At 52.3% G+C, this 27829-nt stretch overlaps 1 protein-coding gene and 1 long non-coding RNA gene across 2 annotated transcripts in view; one reads left to right on the top strand and one right to left on the bottom strand.

Annotated features, from left to right (window-relative positions):
* Shb (SH2 domain containing adaptor protein B) overlaps positions 1 to 27829 on the top strand; it is a 107541-nt gene that overhangs the window by 66215 nt on the left and 13497 nt on the right. The window contains 3 exon segments of the mRNA NM_001427398.1: positions 7919 to 8134; positions 17586 to 17757; positions 19688 to 19807. Of these exon segments, the coding sequence (NP_001414327.1) occupies positions 7919 to 8134; positions 17586 to 17757; positions 19688 to 19807 (508 nt within the window).
* Positions 12228 to 19369, bottom strand: LOC148005772 (uncharacterized). Its single transcript, XR_015620856.1, has 3 exons — positions 18832 to 19369; positions 17810 to 18039; positions 12228 to 14227 (listed from the first exon to the last, which is right to left on the bottom strand). It is a non-coding gene; the product is annotated as an uncharacterized LOC148005772 (long non-coding RNA).

Below are 27829 nucleotides of genomic sequence, written 5' to 3'. Positions count from 1 at the left end.
ATAGTTCAGATGAGGAGGGGGAGGAGGGGGAGGGGAAGGGGGGAGGAGGAGCGGGGGGAAGGGAAGGGAGGGGAGGGGAAGGGGGGAGGAGGAGGCGGCCTTCTAGCTCTCTGATGCTGTACCCTGGCACCAGGCCGGGTTTCAGCTGTGTGTCTAATTAGAAGCAGCCGCCTGCCACTCCCCTGGAGTTCACTTGGTCGAGGTGCTGGATGTGCTTTTAACACCTCAGAGGCCTGCCCTGCTTCCCGGAGATTAGAACAAGACAGGCTGATGAAAGAGATGTCAGAAAGCATCTGGGAGGGGCGGGAAGAACCCTGGTCCAGTTCCTGCTTCTTCAGGCCTCAGATTCTGTGTGTGTGCACTGTGATGATTGGGCATACCCGGACCTCAGGCCACTCACTGCAGCGCCACGGAGCAGTGCCACCCAGGTAGAGGGTAGGGTCCTCAGAATGCCAAAGAAGCAGCAGCTGGAGTTGGAAGGATGGAGTCAGAAATAGAAACCGGTCGAGAGGTTGGTATTGAGGCTCTTCTTTCAAGGTTCTGTGGTGGGACTGACATGTCCAGTTGCAGCAAGTGGATCAATGGAGCTATGGGGTCAAAGGGCAGTCTCAGAAGGGATCTTGGAGTGGGGCTCCAAAGGAGCCTGGTCTAACTGAAGAAAGTGTTACTCCTTGTCTTAATTATGGTTTTACTGCAATGAACAGACACCATGACCAAGGCTACACTTAATTGGGTCTGGCTTACAGGTTCAGAGGTTCAGTCCATTATCATCAAGGGGGAGCATGGCAGTGTCCAGGCAGGCCTGGTACAGGAGGAGCCGAGAGTTCTACATCTTCATCTGAAGGCTGCTAGGAGAAGACTGACTTCCATGTGGTTAGGAGGAGCGTCTCATTGCCCAACCCCTAAGTGATACTCTTCCTCCAACAAGGACACACCCACTCACTCCAACAAGGACACACCCACTCCAACAAGGACACACCCACTCCAAGGCCACGACTCCTAACCGTGCCACTCCCTGGACCAAGCCTATTCAAACCACACACTCCTGAAGCACTTTCTTTATAGCAGACATCATTTAATGTGTGTAGCTTCATCACGCTCCTGGCCTCTTTACAAGTTTGTGCGGTTGTCTCCCACCCAAGGATGAGGAAGCTGAGGCAGCTTGCCCCAAGTCGAGCAAGTGCTGAAACAAGGCCTCTGTTAGACCAAGCAGTCTGACTGGTTTTGTCTTCCGGCCTAGGCGCTCGGTCTTCCTACTTCTGGATGTCTCCGAGAGCTCCATGTGAGGCAGCTTGGTTCATAGCAGCTACATCATTCTAGTAATGCAGCCTTTCCTGGCCTTACCTGAGACTCCGTCTCACGCACCTGCAGCCCCAGCATCTCAGGCATGGTGTCGCCATGGCTACACAGCCTGGAAGAGAGGTCAGATGTGGGTGACAGGGTCTGGTTGTACCCATCTCTGGCAGAGGAAAAGCTTCTTAGGCCAAAGGGACAGCAATGGTTGGGAGTGGAAGCCTCTCAGGACCACGTCCCCACTGAACTCTGCCGTCATGTGACTTGAGAATTGCTGTGGATTCTCAGGCCTGGGTGGAAAAGCTAGAGGTGAGAGCTCTTGCCGGCACTGCCGTTTCCAGGGAGGCTGCAGCCTACATCACTCCATCCAGCCCACCTTGCCCAGAGGCTCCAGGACAATGTCCTCTCTGCATCCACCCTTGCTTTTCTGTCGATCTCCAGCCCCCTGGGCTCGTCTCTACCCTGTGTCCACTTTCTCTCCCATACCACTGTGCATGATCTGAATTCTTTGAGGCTCTCACAGTTTGGCCGGCGAGAGCTGATTCTCTGCTCTTTGGTTGTAGCCTCAGCTGGGCTTTGCCTCTGTAGACAGGGCCTCTGCTCTCTTTGCTGAAGAACACCATGTTCTCCCATACTGGGGGTCGAGAGACACCGAGGATGACACCGAGGACAGGCGGGTGTGCTGGCACTGTTGGAGCAGGAGGTGCACCTGAGACTGGAGCTCAAAATTGAAGCTACTCAATCTTTTGAAGAGAAAAGACCCCTGGAGGGTAGGGAAGAGGTAATGAAAAAGTGAAATGATTTTAGGCCTGGTGTGATGGTGCATGTCCTTACCCCCAGCACTAGGGAGGCAGAGGCATGTGGATCTCTGAGATCCAGGCCTGCCAGAGCTACATAGACCTTGTCTCCCACAAACAAAACTGTTTTATTATGGTCTTCTGCTAACGTACTACGAACTGTATTGTATAGGGTGGTTTTTTTTTTTTTTTTTGTTATTTTGTCTTTGTTTTTCTCTTTCTTTATGTGTCTACTTTCAGTACATATTGAAGGCTGCCTGTATTAGAAAGAAATGTTATGTGTCAAGACTATACTAGAAATCAAATCTATATAGAAAAGATGGGCGTAATCACCTAAAGGAACAGAGGCTACATTTACACACCAAGGTTAACGGAGGTCCTGTCTGCACCTAGCTTGGCTTGTCCTGGTCCTGCCTTCTTTCCTCTTGTCCCCCTCCCCCCTCCCCTTTGGTTGTCTCTTATGACCTGGGCTTCCTTAGCCCTTCAGATCATCCGAAGCTTCTCCTCAGAAGTTTGAAAGTATAAAATGGTCTCTCTACTTTGGAAGACACTTTGGCACTTTTCCCCAGAGGTAAACATTCCCTTACACAATCATATTACCCAGAGAAGTTGCACAAGGATATTTACAACAACTTTATTTATAACTGCCAAAGTCCGGAAGCAGGCAAGATACCCTTTAGTAGGTAACTGGATGAACTCTAGGCAGTAGAGTGCTTTTTTAAAATTAAGAAACAAGAGGGGGCTGGAGGGATGGCTCAGTGGTTAAGAGCACTGACTAATCTTCCAGAGACCCTGAGTTCAATTTCCAGCAACCACATGGTGGCTCACAACCATCTGTAATGGGATCTGATGCCCTCTTCTGGTGTGTCTGAAGTCAGCGACAGTGTACTCACATACATGAAATAAATAAATAAATCTTAAAAAAAAAAAAAAAAGAAAGAAAGAAACAAGAGGGCTGGAGAGAAGCTCAGTAGCAAAGCGCACTTGCTGCGTTTGAAGAGGGCCTGAGTTTAGTTCCCAGCACCCATGTCAGGTAGTTCACAACTGCCTGCAACCCCAGCTTCAGGGGATCTGGTGCTGTGGATTTGACCTCCACAGGCAACTACACTTATGTGTTCTCTCTGCCCCCCCACCCCTGCCCTTCTCTCTGTGCCCGCCTCTCTCTCTCTGTCAAAATCTCTTTTAAAAGGACGTGTAAGCTATAATTGAACTATCAAAGAAGGGACATAAAGGAAATGAAAATGTGTTTTAGAGAAAGAAGCTAATCCGAGGGGTCTGCATACTGCCTGATTCTGCCATGTGTCATCTTGGAAATGGGAAAGTTACGGAGACAGGGAAAGATAGGAGGAGATTACCAGAAGCTGGGGGAGACCAGACAGAGAAAAGTGGAAATACCACCTGTATTGTGGTGCTACCATTACATGTCTGTGTAAGTCCACAGTTCCACACCAGGAGTCCTCACATAAGCTGTGCTCTGTGCCAGTGTAGTGCAGTGTCAGTGTAGGCCCATCAGTGTAATGGAGGAGGCTGTGTGACTGGGGACAGGATGCACGGGGCATCTCTCCACCTTCTGTTCAGTTCTGTGGAAACCTAGCACTGGTGTAAACCATAATCCTTTGTTGTTGTTTTGTTTTCTGAAGGCAGTGTTTCTCTGTGTAGCCCTGGCTGTCCTGGAGTATACTCTGTAGACCAGGCTGGCCTCCAACTCAGAGATCTAGCTGCCTCTGCCTCCCAAGTGCTGGGATTAAAGGCGTGCACCCCCACCCCTGGCCTATGTGCTCTTATTTTAAAGAGGGAAGCAGAGTTGGTAAGTTCAGAGCAAGGTGTAACTTGCTTCTTTTCAGCTCTCAGGTCTAACCCTCAGCACATCCACTCCAAGAGGCTTCTGGTTTGCAGCAAGCTCAGCCTGTCCTGGTTGCCCCTCTCCTTTCCTGTCATGATCACCAATTATGATCTTGGCTTCTTCAGCCCTCTTGGTAAGCTCTGCAGGTGAATTATCTTAGGGTCTCTTCCAGGTCTAACATTCTCTGGTTCTACGGAATGTAAGATCTGTTTGGTTTTGCTTCTATTTGGTTTTTTTTTTTGTTGTTGTTGTTGTTGTTTATTTGTTTTGTTTTTTTTCTGGTTCTACTTGAAAACCTTTCTACTCCAGAGGTCAAGAGAAATCCCCACACTGTCAATTTTAATGTTTCTGTTTGCTGCCTACAAGGCATGAAATCACAGCCTGCCACCCAGCGTCGAAGATGATTTTCTTTGAAGGAGTGGATGAAGGAGTCAGATGTCTTGTGGCCTAGAACATATGGGCACTGATTCTCCTGCTAGAGCTTTCTGGGGACTGTCACCAATGGGCCTGGCTAATAAGGGGGATGCACCATGATCATTAGTCAGGAAACACTATGTCCTGCCATGTGGCCTGGTGTGGTGACCCTTGACTTGTCCTCTTGGCAGCCTCTCAGAAGAGGGACTGCTCCTCATGGGTCCATTCCTGGGGGCTGGGACTGGTCGCTGCTTCTGAGACAGACGACAGCCCAGCCCCAGAGAGCCCCAGTCTACTTAACACACAGTGTGGCTTTCACATGTTCCTGTCTTAATTACATCTTCGTTATTCACAACAACTTTGAAGACTAATTAAGCACTGGTCTCCTCTCTCCTCAGAAGTTATTTGCCTTCCTTTCTGGGGTTTTCATCTCTTCATTCCTCTGTCTGTGCCTGAGACATTGCTGTCATCTCAATTTAGATGTTATGGTCACAGTGTGCTGAACTGTTTTGAGTAAATCCCAACCAGGGAGCGGAATTCCCTCTGTGGCTGTTCTGGGTGTTCACCTTGCCAGGGATTGTTTAGGAATTTCTCAACACACAAACGTTTCTGTAGCTCAACATAAGTTCACATGCGCGTTCCCATGTAGCTGCGTTCGCTTCCTATTAATCATTTTAATGGTTGCTTAATATCCCATCCACTTAACATGTGATGATTTACTTAACTGTTCCCTATTGTTGAGCCCTAATGACAATGTGAGCCCATCCTGTAATACAGAGGGAACGTGGTTTCAGTGGCTTAAAATGGCAGCCCAACAGCCTTATATGCCATTAGGAACCCAGCTTTGGTAAGGAGTAGATGCTTCAAGAAGAATCTTACAGGAGATGTGCCTCACAAGCCCCTCTATCCGAATGGCCGATGCGTCCTCGGCACATCTCCCTATTGGCTGGTAGTGTGCCTGTTTCTTCACTAACTATATGGTGGCATTGCCAGGCACTGCCATCTCTGGAATCTGGAATTTTAACAAGTTAGCAGGAATTTGGTGTGCAGCGTGGTGTCTGGCTGTCAGTTCTTGTTCTCCACCCCCCACACCCTGCCCTCCAGTTCACTGGAACGCCTGCAGTTGTTTCTAGGAGGAGCAACCCAAGAAGCTGCTCTGTGCACTTAAAGCAACAGTTCTCAACTTGTGTGTCACAGCCCCTTTGGGGGTCGGATGACTTGTTTACAGGAGTTGCCTAAGACCAATATAAACTGATATTTTATAATATGATTCATAAAAAGAAATTTTGTGGTTGGGGGAGTCACCATAGCATGAGGAACCTCACAGGATCAAGGCATTAGGAAGGTTGGGGACCGCTGCCTTAGTGTAAATGGTGGTTCACGTGGGTGGTGCGAGTGAAGAAGAATGGTCCTCCCGGGCCAGCTTTATCAGCTGCACCCCAGTGTCCCCAGTGTCCCCAGGCTCCGTCTTCCCCAGAGCCAATAGGGAGATGTCAAGGACCCCGCAGAGCAGGGGTAGCCTAGGTGGTGGATTCCTGATATAATTTCAAAGTTGACTGTGGTGCTGTACGGTCAGTGCCCTCCCCTCTTGTGTGTGAAAAAGGAAAGCATAGTGCTCATAACTTAACAGTCCTCAGAAGCCACATTTTACCCGTGTGGGGTCGTCTCTTGGGAGATAACATTACATGGCTTACAGTCCACAGTTAGAGGTTTCTCTGCTTGTTCTCTGCCTTCCTAGAGAATGAGAATCTTGCCTTTAGTGCTTTGTGCCTGCATTCCTCTACACTTACAAACCCCCTTTCCACGGAGAGAAAGCTAGCCTCGTGCCCCCTCCGCAGGGCACCAGAGAGGTGCCAGCCTAGTGGGTTCAGCCTTGCTGTGTGTAACAGTTGTTATTTTGGAAAGATAATGGCCTCTAGGGTACTTACAGAAACTTCCTCTTTTAAAATGAATCCAGCAACAGATACACAGTGGTACGAGAAAGAGCCAAAGCCATGAGGTTGGGGTGGGACTTGGTGAGTACTGGCATACGGGCTAATCAGTTCTGAAGAGCAGGGCACAGTCATTGACATTTTTCATTAGGGCAATGGACAGGGGCTTTGCCGTCTGGGTGAGGGGCCTTGGCCTGCAAAGCGGAGGTCTGAAGTGGCCCTGTCACTCACGTGTTCTAGCAGCTGCTCTGACAGCCAGCCTCCGGTTTGGGGTATGCACATCCCTGCCTCTGCCCGCACCCCTTTGTAGGCAGCCAACGGCCACTCCCTCCTTGAACCTGGGACCATAGCACAAGGGGAATGTCCATGTTGTTACTCAGCTTGAAAACAAATGAATTTCTGCCCCATGATCCCACTTTGAAAACACAATGCCACATACAATAAGCCAGCCATGGCAGGACAAATGGCGGTGTACTTATGAGAAGTACTGCCCAGAGTAGTCAAGCTCAGAGATAGAGGTGGGGCAGACTTTTCTAAGGGCTGGGGAGAGTAGTGGGGAGCCAGTGTTTAAAGGATACCAAGTTTTAGTTTGGGAAGATGAGAGTTTTAGAGACGGATGCTAGCGATGTCTGCACAAGGGAACGGACAGTTGTTACCTCTGTCACTACTTACGAGTGTGGTGACCCTTGCCTGTAATCCTAGCCCTGGGGGAAGTTGAGGCAGAGGAGTTGGGACCCTTTAATACAGTTCATGAGTTCGAGGCTAGTCTGTACCACATAGACGCTCCATGAGCTACATTGTGAGACCCTTAAAAAGAAAGGCAAACAAACAGCTTATTTTGTATGTAATGAGGCCTTGGCTCACACTGGTGACATTCCCCTCTGCTTCCACTTGTCAGAGCTGGCAATGCAGGCTCTCTGCTCCTGTTCTGGCCCTCCCCAGCCCCTGTGCCTGGCTTCCCTTACCCTCCAGTCACTATCACGGTGATTGTAGTTGTGTCATCTCCTAGAAAAAGCAACTGGTAATGTCTGTGTGCGGTCCGGGATGACTGATCAGGTGGCTCCTGTCACCCTCCCTAAAAGAAGCCAACTCTGTTCCCACATCTCCAAATCCCCGCATGTTCACTTGCGTGGGTGAGTGGGCTCTGGGGTGGAGTGCTGGGAAACATCACTCAGCTCCACAGGGTTGAAGAGGAGCTTGGTAGGACCTCTCCAGGAGGACCTTGCTTGTTGGCTCTCTAAGTAAATCTCTGGGCCAGGCCGGAACAGGAAGGTCATTTGGCCCAATGTGGCTCTGTGCAAATGGGGTTCAAAGATGGCAGTGGTCAGTAAGGTGTGTCAGGTCTGAGACCCAGAGCACATTTGCTGTTTCCTGCTCTCAGCTGGCCCAGTCTTTGAAGACATATAAGACAGCGAGAGAGCAAGGTTAGTCTGTTAGGTTGAGCTGCTGTTTGGTTGACCGGTACAGTCTTGGTAAGACGGCTCTTGCCCAGAGAGCTGAGAAAGCACTCAGTGCAGGGCAGCCAGGAATAGGAAGAGGTCATCTCTGCTGGACCCACCTCCCTGGCTGGTGACCCTGACCTCAGGCCTGTTTCCTGGTGGGGACCGCACATCCACAACTTGTCTCCTTTTTGCCTGCAGAATTCCAGAGGCAAGAGAGCGTCCGGTCACAACACAAAGGCATCCAGTTGTATGACACCCCGTATGAGCCGGAAGGCCAGAGCGTGGACTCAGACTCAGAGAGCACTGTGAGCCTTCGGCTTCGGGAGAGCAAGCTACCCCAGGACGACGACAGGCCTGCCGACGAGTACGACCAGCCGTGGGAATGGAACCGGGTCACCATCCCCGCCCTGGCAGGTAGGAGCAGTGTGACAGAAAAGAGGCCAAGCCAAAGTGAAACTCCAGTCTGGCATTGAGGGTTTCCAGTCCAATCTCACCACCTTCAGAGCTGCTTCCCTCGGGCCTCGTGGAGTCTCATTCTGTGGTCCTGCCCAGCCCTCAGGGCCCCTGTGAGGAGGCAGTCGAAGACGGGGGAACCCCAACACCTGCCTGCGGTGCTGACTCATGCTTGGGCTCATGGTGTCTGGGAGAGCTAGTCTGGCACCTCACTCCTCCCTCAGCTTGGTCTCAGACCAGCAGTTGGATTGCCTGTGAGCTGCTCAGAAATCTAGCACCTTGGGCTAGTGAGTGAGGGTGATGGCCACCAAGCCTGCTGACCTCTGCTCAACTGCGGGTACCCTCATGATGGAGGAAGAGAATTCTTCTCGCAAGTTGTCCTCTGAGCTCCACACATAGGCCTTGGGTGTGTGTGTGTGTGTGTGTGTGTGTGTGTGTGTGTGTGTGTGTGTCTGTCTGTCTCTCTCTCTCTCTCTCTCTCTCTCTCTCTCTCACATACACACACACACACACACACACACACACACACACACACACACACACACACACACAGTTGGAACACGTTCTGCCAGCTCCTACATGATCTGTGTTGACGTTCAAGTGGGCAGCACTTACGTAGTAGGACATCATCTCTCCGGTTACTGTCTGGAGCCCGCCCACTCATGCCTGGAGACAGTTACAGTACTGTCCGTATGGTTGGCCTCAGGTAGCACTAGTTGGCAGTAAGTCTCAGGACCCACGACTGTCCAGTCTGTTCGTGGTTCTTGTCACTGTCTTACTATCGTTGGTGTCAGTGTCACTTGAACTCTTGTCCCGCCTGTCTCCCACCAAGTCTCTTGGCTTTACATGTCCCACGCCAGAGCAGATCTGTGCCCGTCCCAAGCAGCTTTGGGTGCCTTCTTACTTGGTGGGATGAAGGAGGAGGGTGCTGTGACACCAGCCTCCCTCCGTTTCCTCTATCCAGGCGGCAGTGGGTGGAGGCCAGTAGGAAGACGATGCTTTGCAGAAACTTGGTTGGGGGGGAGAGTGTCATCATGGTTCCAGTTGCCAGCCCTGACGTGTGGCTGCATAGAATGAAGGGCACAGTTCCATACTGAGTGGCTGTTATATGTAGTATCAGTGTGCATGCACACGGGGAGTGCATGTACAGGTATGCATGTACAAGTGTGTACTGGTGCTTCGGTGCGGCCCTGGGGTGTTCAGGGACTGGCAGTGTTGCTAGGGCCTGCCGTTACTGTGTGTCTTGTATAACCCCAGTTTTTCTCAGGTCTCAGGAGCTCGCTAGGGAACAGCTATGTAAGATGAAGTTTGCTGAGCAAAACCGCCCTGTCTTCTTGCCACTGCTCTGTTTGTGATTCCGCATGCTCGGCCTGGTGGAGAAACCTGGTGGGGACCCTTTTCTGTGTTTTCAAATTCCCAAAAGGCTTAGAAGGAGGAAAGACTGAGGTTAGGACCCAGAGGTTGGGCAGCATTCTGGAGGAACCAGACTGTTGAGACGTAATTTTCAGCTTCAGAGGCCACTATAGCTGCAGTGAGGAAGGTGGGGAGCAGAGAATCGCTCTACCGCAGGAGCATGGATTGTAGGCAGTTCTGGGCACATGACCATGCCCCTGGAACCCCAGCAATGCTAGTGAGTATAGGCAGGATGACTGTTGGTCCCAGTCTGTGGAACAGAGGTGCTTTATAACCTATAGGATGCCACCCTACTCTGAACTGGTGACTACAGGCCCTTTTCAGCCAAGCTCTCAGCAGACATACCCTGTGTCAGTCGGACAGTCGGTCTGTCGTCTCTCTCTTGTCCCTGTTTCACTGGGAGCTTAAGCCACAGGAGGAGTCCATGGTTGTGCTGCAGCTGTGTAGAGAAAATTCTGAGAGGGTGGGGTGACCCTAGCTCCAGGGAACAGGGGGTCTTCCCATCCCTCAGCCTGGCACACATCTCATTAAGGATTAGAACTTGGGGAATTAGACGGGATCCCAGCAGTTGTTTAGGGAGCCCTTGGCTCTCCTTTCCTTCTGAGCGTTTTGAGATAGCGAGGCTGGCGTGACACCTTGCAAGATGAGCAGGGCCTGCACAGAAGGTGGCCTGAGACTAAGGCCAAGGATGGGGACGAGGACGCACTCAGGGTGGATGGCGGACACCCTAGGCTGTCACACCTCTGAAGAGATTGTACCTGCCTGGGGACTTTGACTGCCTTGCTGGCATATGACCTGTGAAGCCTTGGTGAGCTTGCAGAGCCTCCCATCCAGAAAGCATGGTCTCGTTGCTGGCCTCAAGTATGCACCTTCTGCATACATTGTCTCATTGTATTCTCATGGCCACCTTCTTCATGGTTCATTTCCTTCTTTTGGGGAATGGAGGTAGAGGCACCTCTGCCTGGTCAGTAGCAAAACTAAGTCTTAACTTCAGGGCAAGCACCCGAGCCTCTGCAATGTCACATAAATTATGTTTGGGGACCTGCTGTGGCCCCAGGCTAGGTTTCCATCTTTCAACACAAGGAGAACCTTGTATGCTGTTTGGTCTCACTCTCCTTGTCCTGGAGAAACTGAGGCAAAGGAGAAGAGAACCACAAAAGACCCTGTGACAGAGCCAGTCAGGCCGTCTGTGGATGTGGGAGACAGGTACCCTTTCACCTCCCAGATAGAGAAATCTGCAGCTAGGACTAAGAAATAACCAAAGCACCTGATAGTGTAGAGTCTGGCAGCGGCCGCCGGGTGGGGGGCACGCCTAAGAAGGGGGCCCGCTGGGCCTCTGGAGAGACAGTTGTTTTGTTTGTGACTCACTGTCTCACGGTTGTCTCCCTTTGAGGTACTTTACAGTGCCCTGGGCTCTGCCAGAGGCAGAGATGGAAAACAGACACATGACTCAGATGGGCTTATCACTTGGCAGTTACTTGGGGCCCCTGTCTGTGCCCCATACCGGCTCCTTGGTACGTTGGTCTGCCTTTGAAAGTTTAGGTCGGTGTGTCTCATCTGTTAAGACCAGTGGGCAGGAAGCAGGCTTTCCCATGCTTGCCCGACAGCTCATCGGCTTAGACCCCAGGCAGGTTGCTCACCTCCCCAGCCTCAGTTTTCCCATCGGAAAAGTGACTGTCTTAAGTCTTGTAGCATGGGCTCCTGGAAAAGCCCAGTAAAATACAATGTATTTTCATGCAGAGATCTCCGGATGAAAAGACACTGTGAGCCCTAAAGGGCTGTGCCTATTAGGTTTATTACTGGAGTTCTGGAAGGGCTTGCCAAATTAAATAAAGTTTAATTTAATATAAAAACCAGCACTGCATGAAGAAGCGCTTAGCAGCCCTGGAGGCCTCGTTTACAAAGCTCGGCCCTAACTTTGCCTGGCAGTGGGAAACCAGGCCGGGGAAAGCAGCTCTACTGTAGGGACCCTGTCCCTCCGTTACCCAGCCCTCACTCCTGTTCATCCTGCCTGAGGCTCGGGCCAGCAGTCCGAGTGAAAGAGGCCCTCCCTGTGTTAAAAGTGACGTTTGCTCTTCCTAGAATAGGAACTTTGAACTTGAGCTGCCAATAAGCCAATAAGTTGGTGCAGAAAGTGTTACAGCAGCCCCAGGTGCCACCGGGGTCCTGACTGTGTTGAGGTGTGAGAAGTCACAGGTTCTCTGGAGGGTTCCACGTGGAGAACCTCCAGTTCACCCATGACGTGCTGTGTGTGCATCAGGTGAGGAGCTGAGGGAGCCCAGGAGGGTGTCACAGCTCATCTCAGGTGACACCAGTCTTAGCCCTTCCCGAAAACCTCCCTAATGACAGTCCCCTCTCAGCCTCCGGGATTGGCCTGAGACTCCCGTCCTATTCCGTGTGTGGTCTGTTCAAGAACAGCCAGATGCACTGTTGTCATGGTAATCTCATGGGGTGCTGGTGCTGTGCCCCATTGGTAGCCCCTTTGAAGTGTTACACCTTCTCAACATTATCAAGGGCATTTGAAGGACAGAGAAAGGGAAAGGGGTGTCTTAGGTGTGGCTGCTTCCTAACAGTTGAGTGCCGTCTGAGCCAGCTCACTCAGGTGATTTTTTTTCTCTTTTTAAAGGAACTCCAGTATGGTAAGAGGGGAAGAAGGAATGGGCAGGAAGCTAGCTTTTATTGAATAGCAATTACGAACCTGGTTTAAATTAACCCTATCAAACCCCGCCGTGTGGGTGTTGTTTCACCGTGGTCACATAAATGGTAATACAGAAGTTCAGACAGCAATCGGCTCACCTGTGGTCACATAGCAGTGACCTTGGGCCCGTCGGAATGAAAAGTGCTTGCCTTCACCACCGTCACATTGGCCTCCTGGAAAGGGTATATTTGAACCTGATACAGGGTGGCTTGGGAGACTCCTAAGCAATTGCACCACTTGCTCTTTGGCCTTAGGTCATTGCCCCCACAGGTGCAGACACTGCTAAAGTTAGTACTCTAGTGCTGTGTGCTCTGAGCGCAGCTCTCACTTGCTGCTCCTTGTGCCTCCTTGGGGGCCCAGAGTCTGCAGAAGGTCCCACGGGGAGTCTCAGACCTGGCCAGGGCTCTCCCCACACTCCAGCAGCCTGCTGCCTCTCAACAGGCTCACTCAAGTCCCAGAATGCCCCCTGTCTCCTTCAGGGCCTCCCAGAATGCCTTGGGCCTGTGAGGAAATTAACAATAGAGTTTGCGCGGGGAGCTTTTTGCTGTATAATGAGTAACAGCCATAATTAATGATTAACGTGCAGGTCTACCAAAGGAAGTGTTGGGGGTGGGGGGCTGTCAGTGAGTGCTGTGGGGATCTCTTTCTCCTTTGGCTAAATATTACTAAGGGACAGGTGGTTGGTTCTTCTATCTGACATATTAATGAGTTCATTTATTAATCTTAAAAAGGAAACCGAGAGCATCAGCATGTATGTGCTGCTAGAGAGGTCCCTGCAAATGTCTTCTTTTCCTGTGTGGAGTTCAGTGAGTGGCCTTGCCCTTGTGCCTGGCAGGTCAGATCGCCTTGGGGATGGGGACTATAAACTGCATGCGGTCAAAGCTCTGCCTGCCCTGTGCACAGATGGGTCCTCGTCTAGCTCCGAGCCTGGTGCCCAGTGAGTGCGGGAAGTCTGTGTAGTCACTGGGTCAGGCCTGGCCACAGAAGTCCATGCACTCTTCCAGGCCAGGCTCTGCCCGTGGCTGTGTGGTACAGATGCTTGGTGCTCTCATCTCTTGTGTGCTGGATGTCTGTCTCCTGGCCACATGAGACCACTTTCGCATGGCCACTGGCCTGACCTCCTCCCTTCCTGCCTATGTCTGAATTCCCTCCAAGAAACTGAAAGTGTGTCCTTCCTGTCTGCGGAGGAAGCCACTGCCCAGAGCCTTGTGAGAGCTGTGTTTGTGGCCAGCACCGGCGTGCCTCTCCCTCCCTCTTTGTCTACAGTGGGCAGTACGTAGACATACACAGTGGGCGGAGCCTCCAGCGTCCTGCCCGGGCGGCTGCTCTTTGGACCAGCAGATGGAGGAGTAATCACTTTCCCCGGGCTCTAGGAGTCTCGTCGATGAAAGGGCCTTATTAGCCTTGAGCGATTCCTGGTGACAGGTGACAGGTGAACCCAGCCCTCAGCCCTGGGAGGGATCAGGTGCTGGGGCCATGGGTCTGCAGTCAAAGCTGCCATTTGCTGTCAGTGTGACAAGTTGTCCTTGTCTTCACACATGCAGGATGAGGGTGACATTAGGCACTAAAGTTGGCTTTGAGTGCCCAGTGGGTGGTAGCTGTTACCCTGCCCTTACTGCTGTGACATCTTTGTAAGGAGATCTGTGCTGAACCTCTCAGACTGAGGAGACCCTGGTCCTAGCTCCATGGTTCTCATCTGCAGAATGAGTTGTGGTAGGAAAGATGGCTGCTCTCAGCTGTGGAACCCTTGGCGCTTCATGGGTCCTCTGCAGTCAGCACTCAGCTCTGCTGTCCATGTTTTCTCTGGGGACACAGTCACAAATCAAAGAACAGAGGTGAGCACCTCCTGCGTTCCCCGTCCCAGGCCAAGCATAGTGTGTAGTTGGGGTTCTGGAGCCATCGAGGAAAATGTGCCTCCCAGGCCTTCTGTGGTGTCCTCCCATCTGTGGGAAACATAAGATATAAGAATGAATAAAAACATTTCGAAGAGGACTCTAAGTCACTTGACTGGGACTGGGGAAGCAGTTTGGTAGGTAGGGGCACTCACGCCACCAAGCCCGAAGACCTGATCAGCCCCAGAACCCCAGCACAGAGCTAGCTATCGGAGAAAGTCCAGCTTGGGTGTCCGTTCTCAAGGGATGGCGGAGGAAAAGCCCTGCAGAGCTGGGCAGAGACTTACTGATTCAACGAGTTCAGCCATCCCTGTCCACCAGATCTCGTTCTGGATACTGGTGATGTAGAGGTAACAGTACAGAATCAGATGGCCGTCCTATGAGACTTCTTGAGATTCTGAAGTCGGTTCTGATACGGGTTATCTCATCTTTGTGCTATATGGAAGGGCACATTCCCCACTGGTGAGTGTGACAGTGAAGAGGCGTCTGCCACAGGCGGGCTCCTGCTTGAACCACTTACTACAGCCCTTCTCTACCTCGGTGGTTATTAGCAGATGAGGCCGCCGACCCTGGAGAAGTATACTGGTGTCATGGTGAGTGATAAAACAACGGGTGAAAGCCAGGTGTCCCTGACTCACTAGTTTGGCTACCAAGCTGCTCTTCTTCCCTGACCGTGCTTCAGTTTGTGGGCCGCTCCTTGGAGCCAGATGCACAGCCGAAAGGGACTAGGCTGAGGCCATCTGGTTCTGTGGAAATTACTGCATTCTTTCCGGCTTAGAGGCAGATGCTGGGATGGTAGACAAAGCACTTTAGGGCTGGAGCAGGCTAAAGGAATTCTACCTGGGGGTCTATCCAGGAGATACATTCCAAAGGCTGTACAAAGACAAAGCAAATGCCCAAAGGTGGGCAGCAGGTGATGGGTTTAGGGCCAGCCAGCCTTGGTGAGTAGAGTATAAGGTGAAGAAGGCGGTCAAGCTGCCTCCAACTTCCTGAGGACCTTAAACACTAGGATGAGGTTTTTGCCTTTGAACCTGAGCCACTGGGGCAGTGGTCAAGGACAGTGCTGGCGAGGCTGCCTGCTCTGAGCAGGAAGGAAATTACACTGATGGAGTGTATTGTACTTATGTGAGCTGCAACAGCCCGTGGCCTTTTCTAAGTGTCCTCTCTAGGGCAGGCTATAGTTGAGCAGATGAGACTTGAAGAGGGCAGAAGGAAAACCCTGCCAAGAGCTGCTCCATAGGACACTAGAAGTCTGCCAGGAGTGGACAGAAAGAGGTCCTGGAGCAGCAGACACACTGCCAAGGACTAGAGCTCCTATAGGGAGCTGTGGGCAGCATTCGTGCCAGTGCTGGGAGGCCTGTTGGATCTGCAATGCCATTCAGATGCAGCATCTGGCCAGGTGAGGGAGACCACCGCTTCTGCCTGCTCAGGCTTGTAAAGAAGGAAGGCAGATTGGGGTAAGCCTGACCCCTGCTGTTCCAGAGTCCCGGGCTCAACCTCCCTGCCCCTGTATTTTTCCTACCTACCAGGGACATCATGACCAGTAGTATTGTGGAGTTCAGCGCTCACGAGGTGCCTTAGATAACTCTTCTGTTATTAGAAGGGACCAAGCTTCAGTAGAAAGCCTAGTAGAGTAGGTGGGGCACTAGAGTGATGAGCCCTGTCCCCTGGCCTCGACTCTGGGTAGACCTTTACCACCAAGCGAAGGTGCAGACTTGCTGACCCTGTTCTGCTTGCCCCCAGGGCTGGTCTCCCCCCTGGGACCCGAAGTGGACGCGCCCTCCTGCCTCGTTCTACATAGCTAGATCGCTCTCCCAATCTCAGAATCCTAACTCGCTCTTAGTCGCCTGTCGGTGGGACTTAGAGAGTTCTGTCCTTTGGACATCTCACGGGGGCAGCGTGTTCTCCTCAGAATGCAGATATTCTTTGGAGGAACTGCATCTTTATCTCTTGAAGAAAAATCACTAAATTAAAAGAATTGCCATTTTAAATTGCAGATTAAAGAGAAACTTAATTAGAAGAGACGGAAGCAGTCGAATTTGGAGGTTTTGTTCAGAGTCCCCCCTCCTCCCCTCAGTACTGAATCTCATCTCGGGGACTTGGAGTTTGTATATTTGTGTTTTAGGTGAAATGATTTGCCTAATTAAGCTTGTCACTCACCACCACCTGCTCTTCCTGAAATCCTTGGCCGCAGTATTAAGCATGCCAGAGGATGTATCAGTTAATTCAGTAAGGAATTAGTGTCGGCTAGGACAGTCTTAGGTTTTATCTGCTAGGAAAACCGATCCCCCCACCCCCCAGTAAAGCAAAATATCAGCTCATTAGGCTTTCGCTTAGTCATGCGTTGGGACCTGTTACCCTGCAGGTACCGTGTAGGTGTGGGACAAGTGGTAATCTAAGCTGTGGCCCATTTTCAGTGGCCCATGGGAGCCAGGCGAGGAGGGAGACTGGTGATTTGGATGGCTGAGGGAGTTCTTAGAAGACATCCTGGGAGAAGCGGCTTCTGAAGGGTAATGGAGCTGCCCGAGACCTGAACCTGAGCAGGCAGCCAAGTGTTGGGGTGTCTGTACCTAAGAGCTTAAGTCCCGGGGCTGGAGAGGTGGCTCAGGGGTTAAGGACACTTGGCTGTTGTTCTAGAGGGCTGGAGTTCAGTTCTAGCACCCACACTGGGCGCCTCACAACTGTAACTCTGGTTGTAGTGGATCCAGCACCTATACACACACGTGGGTATATGCATAGGCATGGTGCGCGCGCGCGCGCACACACACACACACACACACACACACACACACACACACACTTTTTTTCTTTTTTTTAGAGCTTGTGTTTCTCAAACTTCCTAATGCTGCAACCCTCAGTACAAGGTGCAGTGAGTATGGTGACCCCCAACCATAAAAGCATTTTGTTGGTACTTCATAGCTGTCATTTTGTTTCATCTTGCTCATGGAAGCCAATCTAATTTGAGAACTTAGCATTCATTCTTTTTTTCTTTCTTTCTAGATTTATTTATTTATTACGTATAAGTACACTGTGGCTGTCTTCCGGCACACCAGAGGAGGGCATCAGACCTCATTACGGATAGTTGTGAGCCACCATGTGGTTGCTGGGATTTGAACTCACGACCTCTGGAAGAGCAGTCAGTGCCCTTAACCCCTGAGCCACCTCTCCAGCCTCCTTAGCATTCATTCTTGAGGTGCCCACACTACAGGGTGTCCTGCTACCCAACATTGACTCATCCAGCATAGGAACTTTGGGGGACACACTTAAGCCATGGCAAAATCCAGCATTTTGGGAACCCCTCTCAATCTTGAACGGTGTCAAGTGCCAAACAGAAAATTGTGTCCCTGTGTGCTGCCCCAGGTGTGGCTGGGCCCCAGGTGACGACGCCTCCTCTCCTCTCTGTTCTTAGCCCAGTTCAATGGCAACGAGAAACGGCAGTCCTCCCCGTCGCCTTCTCGAGACCGACGGCGTCAGCTCCGTGCCCCGGGAGGAGGCTTCAAGCCCATCAAACACGGCAGCCCTGAGTTCTGTGGGATTCTGGGAGAGAGAGTGGATCCCACCATCCCACTGGAGAAACAAATGTAAGTTCCCTGACGCTTCCTCCGGCCGCTCTGCCCTCTTCTGTGCACTTACCGGGACCATTCCTTCTGTGTGCCGTGAGTTCTCACCAGCTCCACAGGTTTGCAGGCAGTGTCCTTCTCCAGGGCTTCGCTGACCACTCACGCCAGAGAAGGCATCTCTCGCCCCGCCTGTCGCTGCCTCCTCACTGCTCTTGTATTCCTGCCGGATCAGCTCCTTGTAGCTCTTTGCTGACCTTCCTCTCCATGTCAGTCCCGTGAGATCATGGGTGCAGCGAGCACAGACTAGAGAGAGCAGTTGCCACTGAATGAGAAGAGTGGCAGTGACTGAGTCTCCCTGATCCCTGAGTCCCACCTGGCTGGCCTGAGTCTCTGTCTCTGCAGGCCTTAGCGTGTTCCCAGGATGACCTCCTGCTCAGGCCCAGCCACAGTAGGCCCAACCCCCACAGGACCACCCAGGATAGCCTGTGCTCTACACTTGCCTGCTGGCCTCCCGCCTCCTGTGCCAGTGCCCCTTGCCCCTCTTTTTTTGATCCTCCCCTCCAGGCCTCTCCTTTCCTTCATCATGAAGTAGCCAGGAAAGAACCTGGCAGGCCATCCTGTTTGCCACCAGGGACTACCTTTAAAGGAGACCCCTGGAGGCCCTACTCTGTCTCTGTTCCAGCCCCTGTATGGGGGCGGGCGGACAGTGGGCAGCACTTCCCTAGAGACCCTTGACTGCCTTCCCCGAGGACTGTGCAGTGTCAACTGGCTGGAAATTGTGTTTTTAATAAAGTGCTTTTGTCAGCTTGCCGGGGGTGTGTCACCCAGGCCACCCCTCCTGAGCCTGCTCTCACCAGATCTGTTATAACTTGTTTGTGACGCCAACTTCGTTTTAGTTTGCCTGTTCTCTCCGTGACTGCCTTGGGCCCTGGCATCTCTGAAAGTGTTCTCACTATGACAGCCTAGGCAGCCCCAATCCATGGTTCTATGTCAGTGTAACCATAGAAAGAAAGGCAGTCAAAGCGACCATGTCCCTGTGTCCCATGCCCTACCCCCACCCCACCCCCACACAGAGACACACGCCTGGCATCCTACCTACGGTTGCTTCCGCTGCAGTGTTCCTTTCATGTGCCCAGCGTAAACACAAAGGCATTTTTTGACTGCCTCCTCCTGTCAGTGAAGGCCCTTGCTGACCCATTGAGACTTCGTCTCCAGCTTTCCCAGTCACAGAAACATGGTTTTCATCTCATCCCATGGCCAACAGGGCTGTATGTTCCTTCTCCCTCCTCTCTGACTCACGTAGTATCCAGAAACGGGATGCTGCGATTCTTGTGTGCCCAGCTAATGTCAGGACCATTTGGCAGGAACAGGTTTCAGTCACTCTGTTCTGGATTAGAGAGCTGCCCTGTGCCCTGCCCATGTCCTAGGAACCCATTTTGTAGAGAGAAATGCTCAAGAACCCCTGGGCCATGCCGCCTGCTCCTGTCCCCCTCCTGCCACCTCTCTATGCTTTGCAGCTTGTTCCCCTGTGCGGACTAGTCTCTCACGTGTACTTTCTAGCCACTGTTCTTTGTAACTTCTTCCCTCCTCCTCAGATCTGCACTGATGAATCCCTCTCCCCACAGGCTTTCCTGATCACCGTGCCTAAAATAGCCCCAGCCTTGTGGCCTGGCTTCCCTTTCATCTCCCTTAGCACCTGTCACCACAGGGCAAACTTGATGAGCTTGGAGTATCTGGTGTTGGGCTGCGGGAACGTGAGCCTCCGTGGGAAGGGACCCAGGGGTTTCCATCAGAATCTGACATGTGGCAGACACTGGCAGAGCATCTGTTGAACCTCCTCACGGGAGACTGCTGCTAGCAGCTGTCCCGTAAGGGCACCGAGGCTCCTCAGAGGTCACCCTGGGGGCCCTGTCCCCATTCATCTCTGACTGCACTCCTGTTCCCTCCCCAGATGGTATCACGGAGCCATCAGCAGAAGTGATGCCGAGAACCTTCTGCGACTCTGTAAGGAGTGCAGCTACCTTGTCCGGAACAGCCAGACCAGCAAACACGACTACTCCCTCTCCCTGAAGTGAGTACTGTACTTTCTCTGCCTGCCCCCCGCCCAGTGGAACGTGCCTGCCTGAGTCTACCACAGAAAGGCTACACTCAGTTCCCCGAGAAAATTGTCCCTACCAGTTATTTCAAGCCTTGGTTTCTAATTTGGTCTCATTCTGGGAACACAGAAGTGGTGGGGCTTCCACGGCTGCTCTCCCAGGGAGGCAAGGCCTTTCCTCACAAGGACAGCCACTAGCCGGAAGAACTCTCGTGTTCAGCGAGCCTAGGCTCGTACCTGGCTCTTGGTGCATCTTGCCCAGCGTCAGGTTCACACCAGGCCTTTGGTGAGGAATGTGTTGTCCCACCCTGCAGACTGGGAAACCGAGGCTCACAGAGAGCAGGTGTTGGATGACCATCTGTCTGACCTTCATGGTGCTGTGTAGCTGCTTGTGAGAACCCTTTCCTAGTCCCCAGGTTGTCTCCTGAACTGATCTTCTTTTCATAAACCCCACAGAGTTCGGGCGGGACTGCTGTGAACCGGAAGGACCCCCTCTGACGTAGCTGCTGTGCAGCTGCTCAGGGCCTTCTGATCCATGAGCTGTTAAAATGAACAGGTTTAGAAATAAGAGGTTTTTTGTTTGTTTTTTTTTGTTGTTATTGTTGTTGTTGGGTTTTTTTTTGTTTGTTTTTTTTTTCCTGCTGGAGTGTTCCATTGTTTGATGCTGTTGCTAGATGATGGGATCCAAGAAATCTTCCAGAATCCATTGTAGAGATAGGAGACGTAAGGCTCAGAGGAAAGGGGAATCCTCCAAGGGCACAGAATTAGCGATACAGTTGGGGTGTAAACCCAGATCCTGCATTTGGATATACTGGGTAGGAGTGGAGACCTCTACCTTGCCTCCCCTCTTCCCTAGTCATTGCTTACGATGAGAGTAGGCTTGGCCGAATTTCTTTCAGGAAACCTTGCACCCATGCTGGCAGAATGGACTTCCTGTCACGTGGCCAGCTTTCTCCTCCCCCTTCCATCCCCCAAGTCCCAGACAGCCTGCTGCCAATCAAGGGCACCGGGGGCTCTGGTTTGTTACTCCCCCTTATCTTTCTTTCTGACTTCCTCAGGAATTATATTGCTCTAGAATCTCCGTTGTTTGGGGACTTTGGAGAGGCCACTGTAAAAGACCTGGTTAAATGTTCAGTAGAAGGAACAGAAGCCATGCGTACCAGGGCAGGGCCTTGTCAGGTATCAGCCTACAGTTTGTCGCATGGAGACTTGCCTTCCCCTAAACCAGTCTCCTGGGTGCTGGGACCCTTGGGAACTTCAGCATAGCTCTGGCTGTGGAAATCTGTCTACTGAGAGCCAGTGATGTGCCAGGGCTGGAGCACCAAGACAGGACAGAAGGGGTCTGCAGCCAGTTGCTGCAGAACTGACCCAGTGACTCTAGGGTCATGTTTCCACCAGAAGCTCGGCCCCTTTATCCCTGCCTTGTGTACTTGTTGGGTTAGGGCTCCTAGGGGAGGAAGTACCTTGGTTCTGCTTTTATGGCGATAGCTTATCATTCAGGTCTAGATGCTGTGGGCGCCAGTGGGAGTCCACCGCCCTCCCTGGCTTGTGGGCTTCACCACTCTGAGCCTCCCTGTCTTTATCTGGGCAATGGGATGATGATGATCTGTTCCTCAGCAACAGGCATCAGTCCAGTCAGGTCCTTGCCCGTGTGACCTAATGTAGTCCCATCCTGTCCCTGTTTCCTGCCAATAACCTTGAAGATTGCTTTTAGTCCAGTTCAGAACCTGTTGCCCTAGCCAGGCTTTCCCTTTAATCCCTACACTCGGGAAGCAGAGGCAAGTGCGCGTCTTGAGTTTGAGGCCGACCTGGTCTCTGCAGTTGTAGGCCAGCTCGGGTATGTCAGGAGACTTTGTCCAAGACTGTCCTGCCCTTCTACACACTGCTCACTGTGCAGCTTAACTTTGCAAGTCCCTTCCCTTTTCTGGGTACACATCAGCATGTATCCCTGTCTGTGGATCCAGCCCCACTCAGTGCTTGGTGTGTATTCTCTGGCTACATGAACTACTCTGTGCCCAGCCAAAGGTCTGGTTCATTGTACCTGTCCGGTCTGATCTAATCATGCAGGACTGCTGTGTATGGACTACTCTTCTAGCACAAGGAACTGGAGCTGAAGGGTTGGACTTGTGTTTGTTTAGAGCCACCCCTGATGGTCAGAGGGGTGCGCTCACGTAGGTAGCCTTTGCTTGAAGAAAGGAGAACTGGGGAGAAGCGCTTTCCAGAGCAACCACGTTCTGTGACCCTTGCCCACAAGCAGAGCAGCCTTGGTACTGCAAGCCCTGCTGCCCGGGGAAGCACCACCTTCGCCAGCCTGTGTGCAGGATGTGGTTTCTCACATCCTCAGGCCTGCTGCCAGTGGCCAGGCGGGGGGATGGCAGCCCCCCACATACTCAGGTTGCAAGCTGACATCGGAATCCCAGCTATGCTGTTTCTCAGCCTCTGGCCATTTTCATGTTGGCCTCGGGTCCTTCTGTGAGACAAGTCTAGAATGTGCCTGGGGAAGCCTATCTATCCCCCTAAGACAGGGCCCTCTGCCTTCTTGGTCCATTCCTTGGAAGAGTTTTGTGGGAACCCTCTGTACCTGGCACTGGGCTCTAGAGAGAGACAAGGCAGACAGCCAGGCCAGGCTGCAAGGGCTCACAACCCTGCTCATTCTGACTGCCTTGCTACTTGCAGGGTGGTACAAAGGGCTTTGGGAGCCCAGAGGGTGGGTAGTCACCATCACCAAGAGCCAGTAGCTGCAAGGCAGAAGCAACACATGACTCTTAAGAGAATTAAGTGTTCCCTGGCAACAAGGACATCAGTAGATGATGAAGCCAGGCCAAGATACAGAGTTCTGTCCTCTCATCCACCAGCAGAGCTATGTTGCGTACACACACACACACACACACACACACACACACACACACACACTCTCTTCCTTATATTTGATCAGAGGTCTTAGTGTATCAGCTGTGAAAAGTGACATTAAGGATCTATCTAAGTGAGGAAGCAGCCCCAGTAGAGACTCACAGTGGACATGACCCTGGTATGTTTGACCACTACGATGGAGGCAGTGACTTGCTTGATCTGGCTATACCGCCCCCTCCAGCTCCCTGTGTCTTTGGTGACCCAAATCAGTGTCTATATGGCATCCTCCATCACAGTCAGGTGTGTCATCACCCCCCCCCCCCCCCATGGTCGACAGCCACCCTTGAAGCCAGTCAGAGAGCCTCCAAATGGCATTCTCGTTCACAGTATCTTGCTGCAGATGTCTCTTTCGCCACCGTCAGCATGACAACGTGTCTAGCCAGCCTTCCACCTCCCACCGGTCCTGGTTGTGTAGGGCACACTGTCTCCGCCAGGCAAGCAAAGGTTGGGCCTTTGGCATTGGTGAGAAAATATCAAAAGCAGACACACTCTGCTTTCCCTCGGAAAGACAGTCAGGCCTAGGGGAAGGGGGAAGGGTGAGGAGCAGTCTCCTTAACAGGATTCTTCAGGCACTTTGGACTGTCAGGGCTCTCTGAGTTTTAGTTCTGAAAGATTTTGCAAAAGATCTGGAGAAGAGAGGGGAAAGAGGACTTAAACGACTGCAATGTTTGGTCCTGGGTCTGGGGTGAGTCCTAGTGGGGCAGTAGGGTGAGTCCTAGTGGGGCAGTAGGGGTAGGCTGAGTCCTAGTGAGCAGTAGAGGTAGGCTGAGTCCTATTGGGGGCGGAGGTGAGGGCCATTCCTGTGGGCCTGCGATGGGTTACACACAGTCACACTTCTGAAGCCCTAAGGAAGCTAACAAAGACCCAGTCCCACTTCTTCCCACTACACAAGGGCAAGTGGCCCCTTAGAGCCCTCACAAGATAAGCTTTCATTTTTAAATCCCCAGAGATAGATTGCCCACCACCGGGGATTGACCTGTTTCTATCATGTCCCCAACTTCAGCCTGAACATTAGACACCTTCCTTGACCTGCATGCTGTGTCCTAGTTGGGCCCACTTCCTTCCTGAGCTACGTCCCTGCAGGACCTCACAGCCTGGCAAGGAAGAGAAGACACCTAGGAAATAAACTAAAGGCATTAGAGCTTACAGGCTGGAAACGCACCGGGCCTGACATGAGGGAAGGGACCAGAGAGGGATTTGAGGGACAATAGACCTTAAAGGGTGGTCAGTGGTGGGTGGGAGGGACAGACACAAAGTACGCTTAGAAGAACAAATCCCATGGTGAGAGCTGTGCCCAGGAGTGTACCCATCCCAGGTCATCTGGCTAAAGTATGGGATTTTATCTCAGAGAGTTGAGGGAGCCCTGCAGGGTGTACACATGGTACAGTGGTGACCTCTGAGCCTCCTACAATCAACAGTGAACTAGAGACGTGAGTGTTGCCAAAGGGAAAGGCCACAGCTCTGGCCTCCACGCCCATGCCACCTGAGCCTGCACTGGCAGGGGACCTGCTGTGAGAGGACTCGGGGCAACATGAGAACACCCTGGGGTTAAAGCTCAACCAGGGGCACCTTGGGTGGAATTCTGGTTCCAGATCTTTCACCAACCATCTGGTGCCAGGCAAGGGGTTGTTCCCCCGGGCCTCCCTTAAGACGAGGCCTATAGGTAAGAAGTAGGCTGGGCAGGTGAGGTCCACTGTGGCGCTGGCACACAGTAGGCGTTTAGGATGCTGAGTTTCCATTCCTCCCTGTTCTTAGAGAGACTAGAGCTAGTGTCATTCACATTAGTGTCCTTAGACTAGGGGTGGGCGGCCATAGCGCTGGGTGGCAAACATGAAGGCCTAGGTCCAATTCCCACACTGCAAACAAATGATATTAAGGTCTGGGGTTTGGTTGTTGTTTCCAGCTCTGTGGCCCTACAGTGGACCCCAGAGGCTTCCTTTGGATCTGAGGACGGAGGAGGGCCCACTGCCTCCTGCGCTGTGGGGTGGGCAGTTTATGAAGCAAGGCCTCTGATTGCTTAAGGACGTCCCTTTGCATCGCCTGGAGCAGTGGGTTGTGTCAAGCTGCTAGATGCCCAGTATCAACCAGTAAATCCCCCCTGGGCTGTAGAGGAGGGTAGGTATGTGTTGTGAGCCAGGAAGAGCTTAGGAGATGTATTTCAGTTAGGGGTATTATTTTTTTTTTTTCTCTCCCCTCATTGATTTGTACGGTGAAAGAGAGTTTTCAAACAGTAGGCATGTCTGGGACCAGCCAGGCGAGCGAGTGATTAATCTTAGTTTGTTGCTGCTGACAGCCAGGAGCAAGAAATAATAAATGTTTGCAGGGAAGGGAGGGGGCGGTGAGAGAAGTGAAGCCCTGCATCCAACAGCGGGGAGCCCAGGTCTCACTGCCTTCTGTGGAGCTGACATGGGGGGCTCCAGGGGTGTAGGGCCTACTTGGTTTGTACAAAGCCCAGACTCTAGTCCCCTGGGCCCTAAAACAAAACCAAAAAGAAAGGTGGGAGGCTCCAGAAGTTTCACTGCTCTGACTGAGGCCACCCCCTCCCAGTCACAGCGGGGCTCCTCAGCAGCTGTTGAATTCCCTTCATGGTCCCCTAGAGTAACTTCATCCGGGCTAGCTGTCCATCTCTCTGGTCCCTAGCAGGTCTCTGAGAGTATGATGAGGCCCAGTAAGGGCAGACCTTCCAGGGAAGGTGGTATGTGTGCCGTGTCTGGTTCAGACACAGCTACTACTTGTCTGGGGACCCCACACTACCCAGCTCTGACTGTGGGACCTTGGGCTTTGTCTCTGTATGCCTTGCTGTCTTCTGAGCTGCTAAGCTGGATGTAAGCTGGAGGGTAGGGGATACCGGTGACGGCAGCAATAGCCCTGTCTGAGAAGGGAGGGAAACTCTGTCCTAATGAGGAGAATTAGACAGTCGAGGGTGGAAAGGAGTGAGGGGCAGCAGGCAGGAGCCTGGGAGGGGAGGAAGCACCACCCTTCCCCCATGCACGGTGTCCAGCACCCTCCCCAGGAAAGAGGTGGCCCTGTGCAGGCCAGGTGCTCTAACTCAGGTTCAACCTGGCTCAGGGCTGTTGCCCTAGTCCCCAGGTCCTTACAGCTGACTGGCTGCCTGAGCTTCTGTTTTCTCTCATCTGTGACCTGTCTCATGGACATGTTAATGGAGAGACAGTGAATCTAGAAGTGTCTCACACATGTACACTTGCGCCGGAGCCTTGCTGTGTAATGCACAGCTGTCTTTGTAATCTTGGAAAGCCGTAGGTTACAGGGAAAGAGGACTCTGCCCATACCCACGCTCTGTCACAGGGTGGCAGGATTCTGTGGGGGCTGGGGAGAAGGCTCAGTGGTTGAGAGTTTGGTTCCGAGTACCCTGTGGTGGCTCACAATCATCTGTAACCCCAGTTCGGGTGGACCTGATGCTTGTCTCTCTGGGCACTGAGCATGCACATGGTTCACAGGCAGGCATGAATGTAAACCATTCATACACATAAAAATAGGTAAACCTTTCCATGAAAAAAAAAGGGTTATATGGCTGTGACTAGAGCAAACCCTGCACCCCCATGACTGAGAACTTGAGATTCACAGAACCGGGGTCACATTCAGACTGCCCTCTTCTGGATTGTTCCAAGACATCATTTGGCCTCTGACCTGTGCTCCTCTGGCTGTAGCCATGACTATCTCAGGAGGCTCTTGTCCTCCTCACCGCCCCGCCTCCTCTCTAGCTCTCCTCCCATCATACCCTTGTGCCTTGGAACCATAGGTCCCTTCCTATCAGAGTCTCATTCCGGTCCCTCATGTAGCATGCCCGGGGGGTCGGGGGGTGGGAGGGTGGGGGGTGGGGTGTGTGGACGGGACGCTGATGATTCCGTGATCGAAATCATGGGACACAGATGACAGAAAGAGGCCCTGTGGGTGAAGCCAAGGCTCAGAAACAGGACGTTGTTCCCCACGCTCACCCTGAACCTCAGTCAGCATGTGAGAAGGTGAGCGTGGGCAGGGCTAGATCATGCAGCTCTCGATACCCAATGGATCCCTATGCTTTCAGGACGGCTAAAGGAGAAGGTGGCCTTCTGCTCACCCAGTGTGCTTTGTGTCACCCCACTCTGGGAGGTTAAAGTAAGTGTGATAATTAAGGAGTGCAGCTTTAGGCCAAGGGACCCTAGTGCTCTTTCGAAGGGGTTGGGGGAGAATGGTGAGTTTGAAGTGTGCAGATGGCCTCCGGAGTGAGAGGATGCTGAGCTGTGCCGGTCAGCCAGCAGACATTTGCCTGCCACTGCCCTCAGCATTCAGCCAGCCATCTTCCAGGCCCCAGAGCCTGTATGTCAACAGTTTTGGGTAGTGTGGTAGGTAGAGAGGGTTCAGGAAGGTTCAGAACAGTGGGTTTGAATCCTGCACTACTCCAGGGTAGATGGACATAGCAGTCCTGGCCCTTCCTTTAGGAAGGGATTCAGACAGACCTCAGTTTGAGTTCCCCAGCGAAGCAGGGAGGACATGTCCGATAGCAAAGGGGGTGGGCACTTAGAGTGTAGCTCTCCCTCTGTGACAGCGCCACCAGAAAGCTTTCATTCTTGCAGCTAGCAGAGGTCATGTGACACCACAGCTGTGGGTGAAGCTCAGATTTTAATGCAGCCTGACATTCTTTCTGCCCTGCCGGGTCCATCAGAGCAGAAGGCACCCCCTTCTTACCACCAGGACTCTCCAGATGTTCCTAACAGGACGCAGGTCAGGCATCCTCTGGCAGCTTTTCCCAGGCAGTTGTGACATGTTACAAGCCTGAAGACATGGACCTGAAGGCAGGGCTCCTCTGTCTGGCTTTCTTCTCAGAGTCCAGTCCTCATTACCAGTGGGGAAATGCAACCCTCCTTGTTTCCTCTTTACAGTGAGTAAGCCAAGCTTCCATAGGAACCCGTTCTGCTAGGCTGTGTGACTAGGGGCAGGCAAGGCGTTCTGCCTGACCCCAGGAGACAGACAGATAGACAGACAGACAGACAGACAGACACACACACACACACACACACACACACACACGGGGTGTGTCATGGAAACCTGGGGTGGTGTCTGGTAGCAGACAGAAGCCCAAGGCAGCTC

Source organism: Rattus norvegicus, chromosome 5 (assembly GCF_021556685.1).
Source record: "Rattus norvegicus strain SHRSP/BbbUtx chromosome 5, alternate assembly SHRSP_T2T, whole genome shotgun sequence".
Lineage (NCBI taxonomy): Eukaryota > Metazoa > Chordata > Mammalia > Rodentia > Muridae > Rattus > Rattus norvegicus.
The sequence above is the reverse complement of the archived record's forward strand: the minus strand, read 5'-3'. Positions and strand labels throughout refer to the sequence as shown.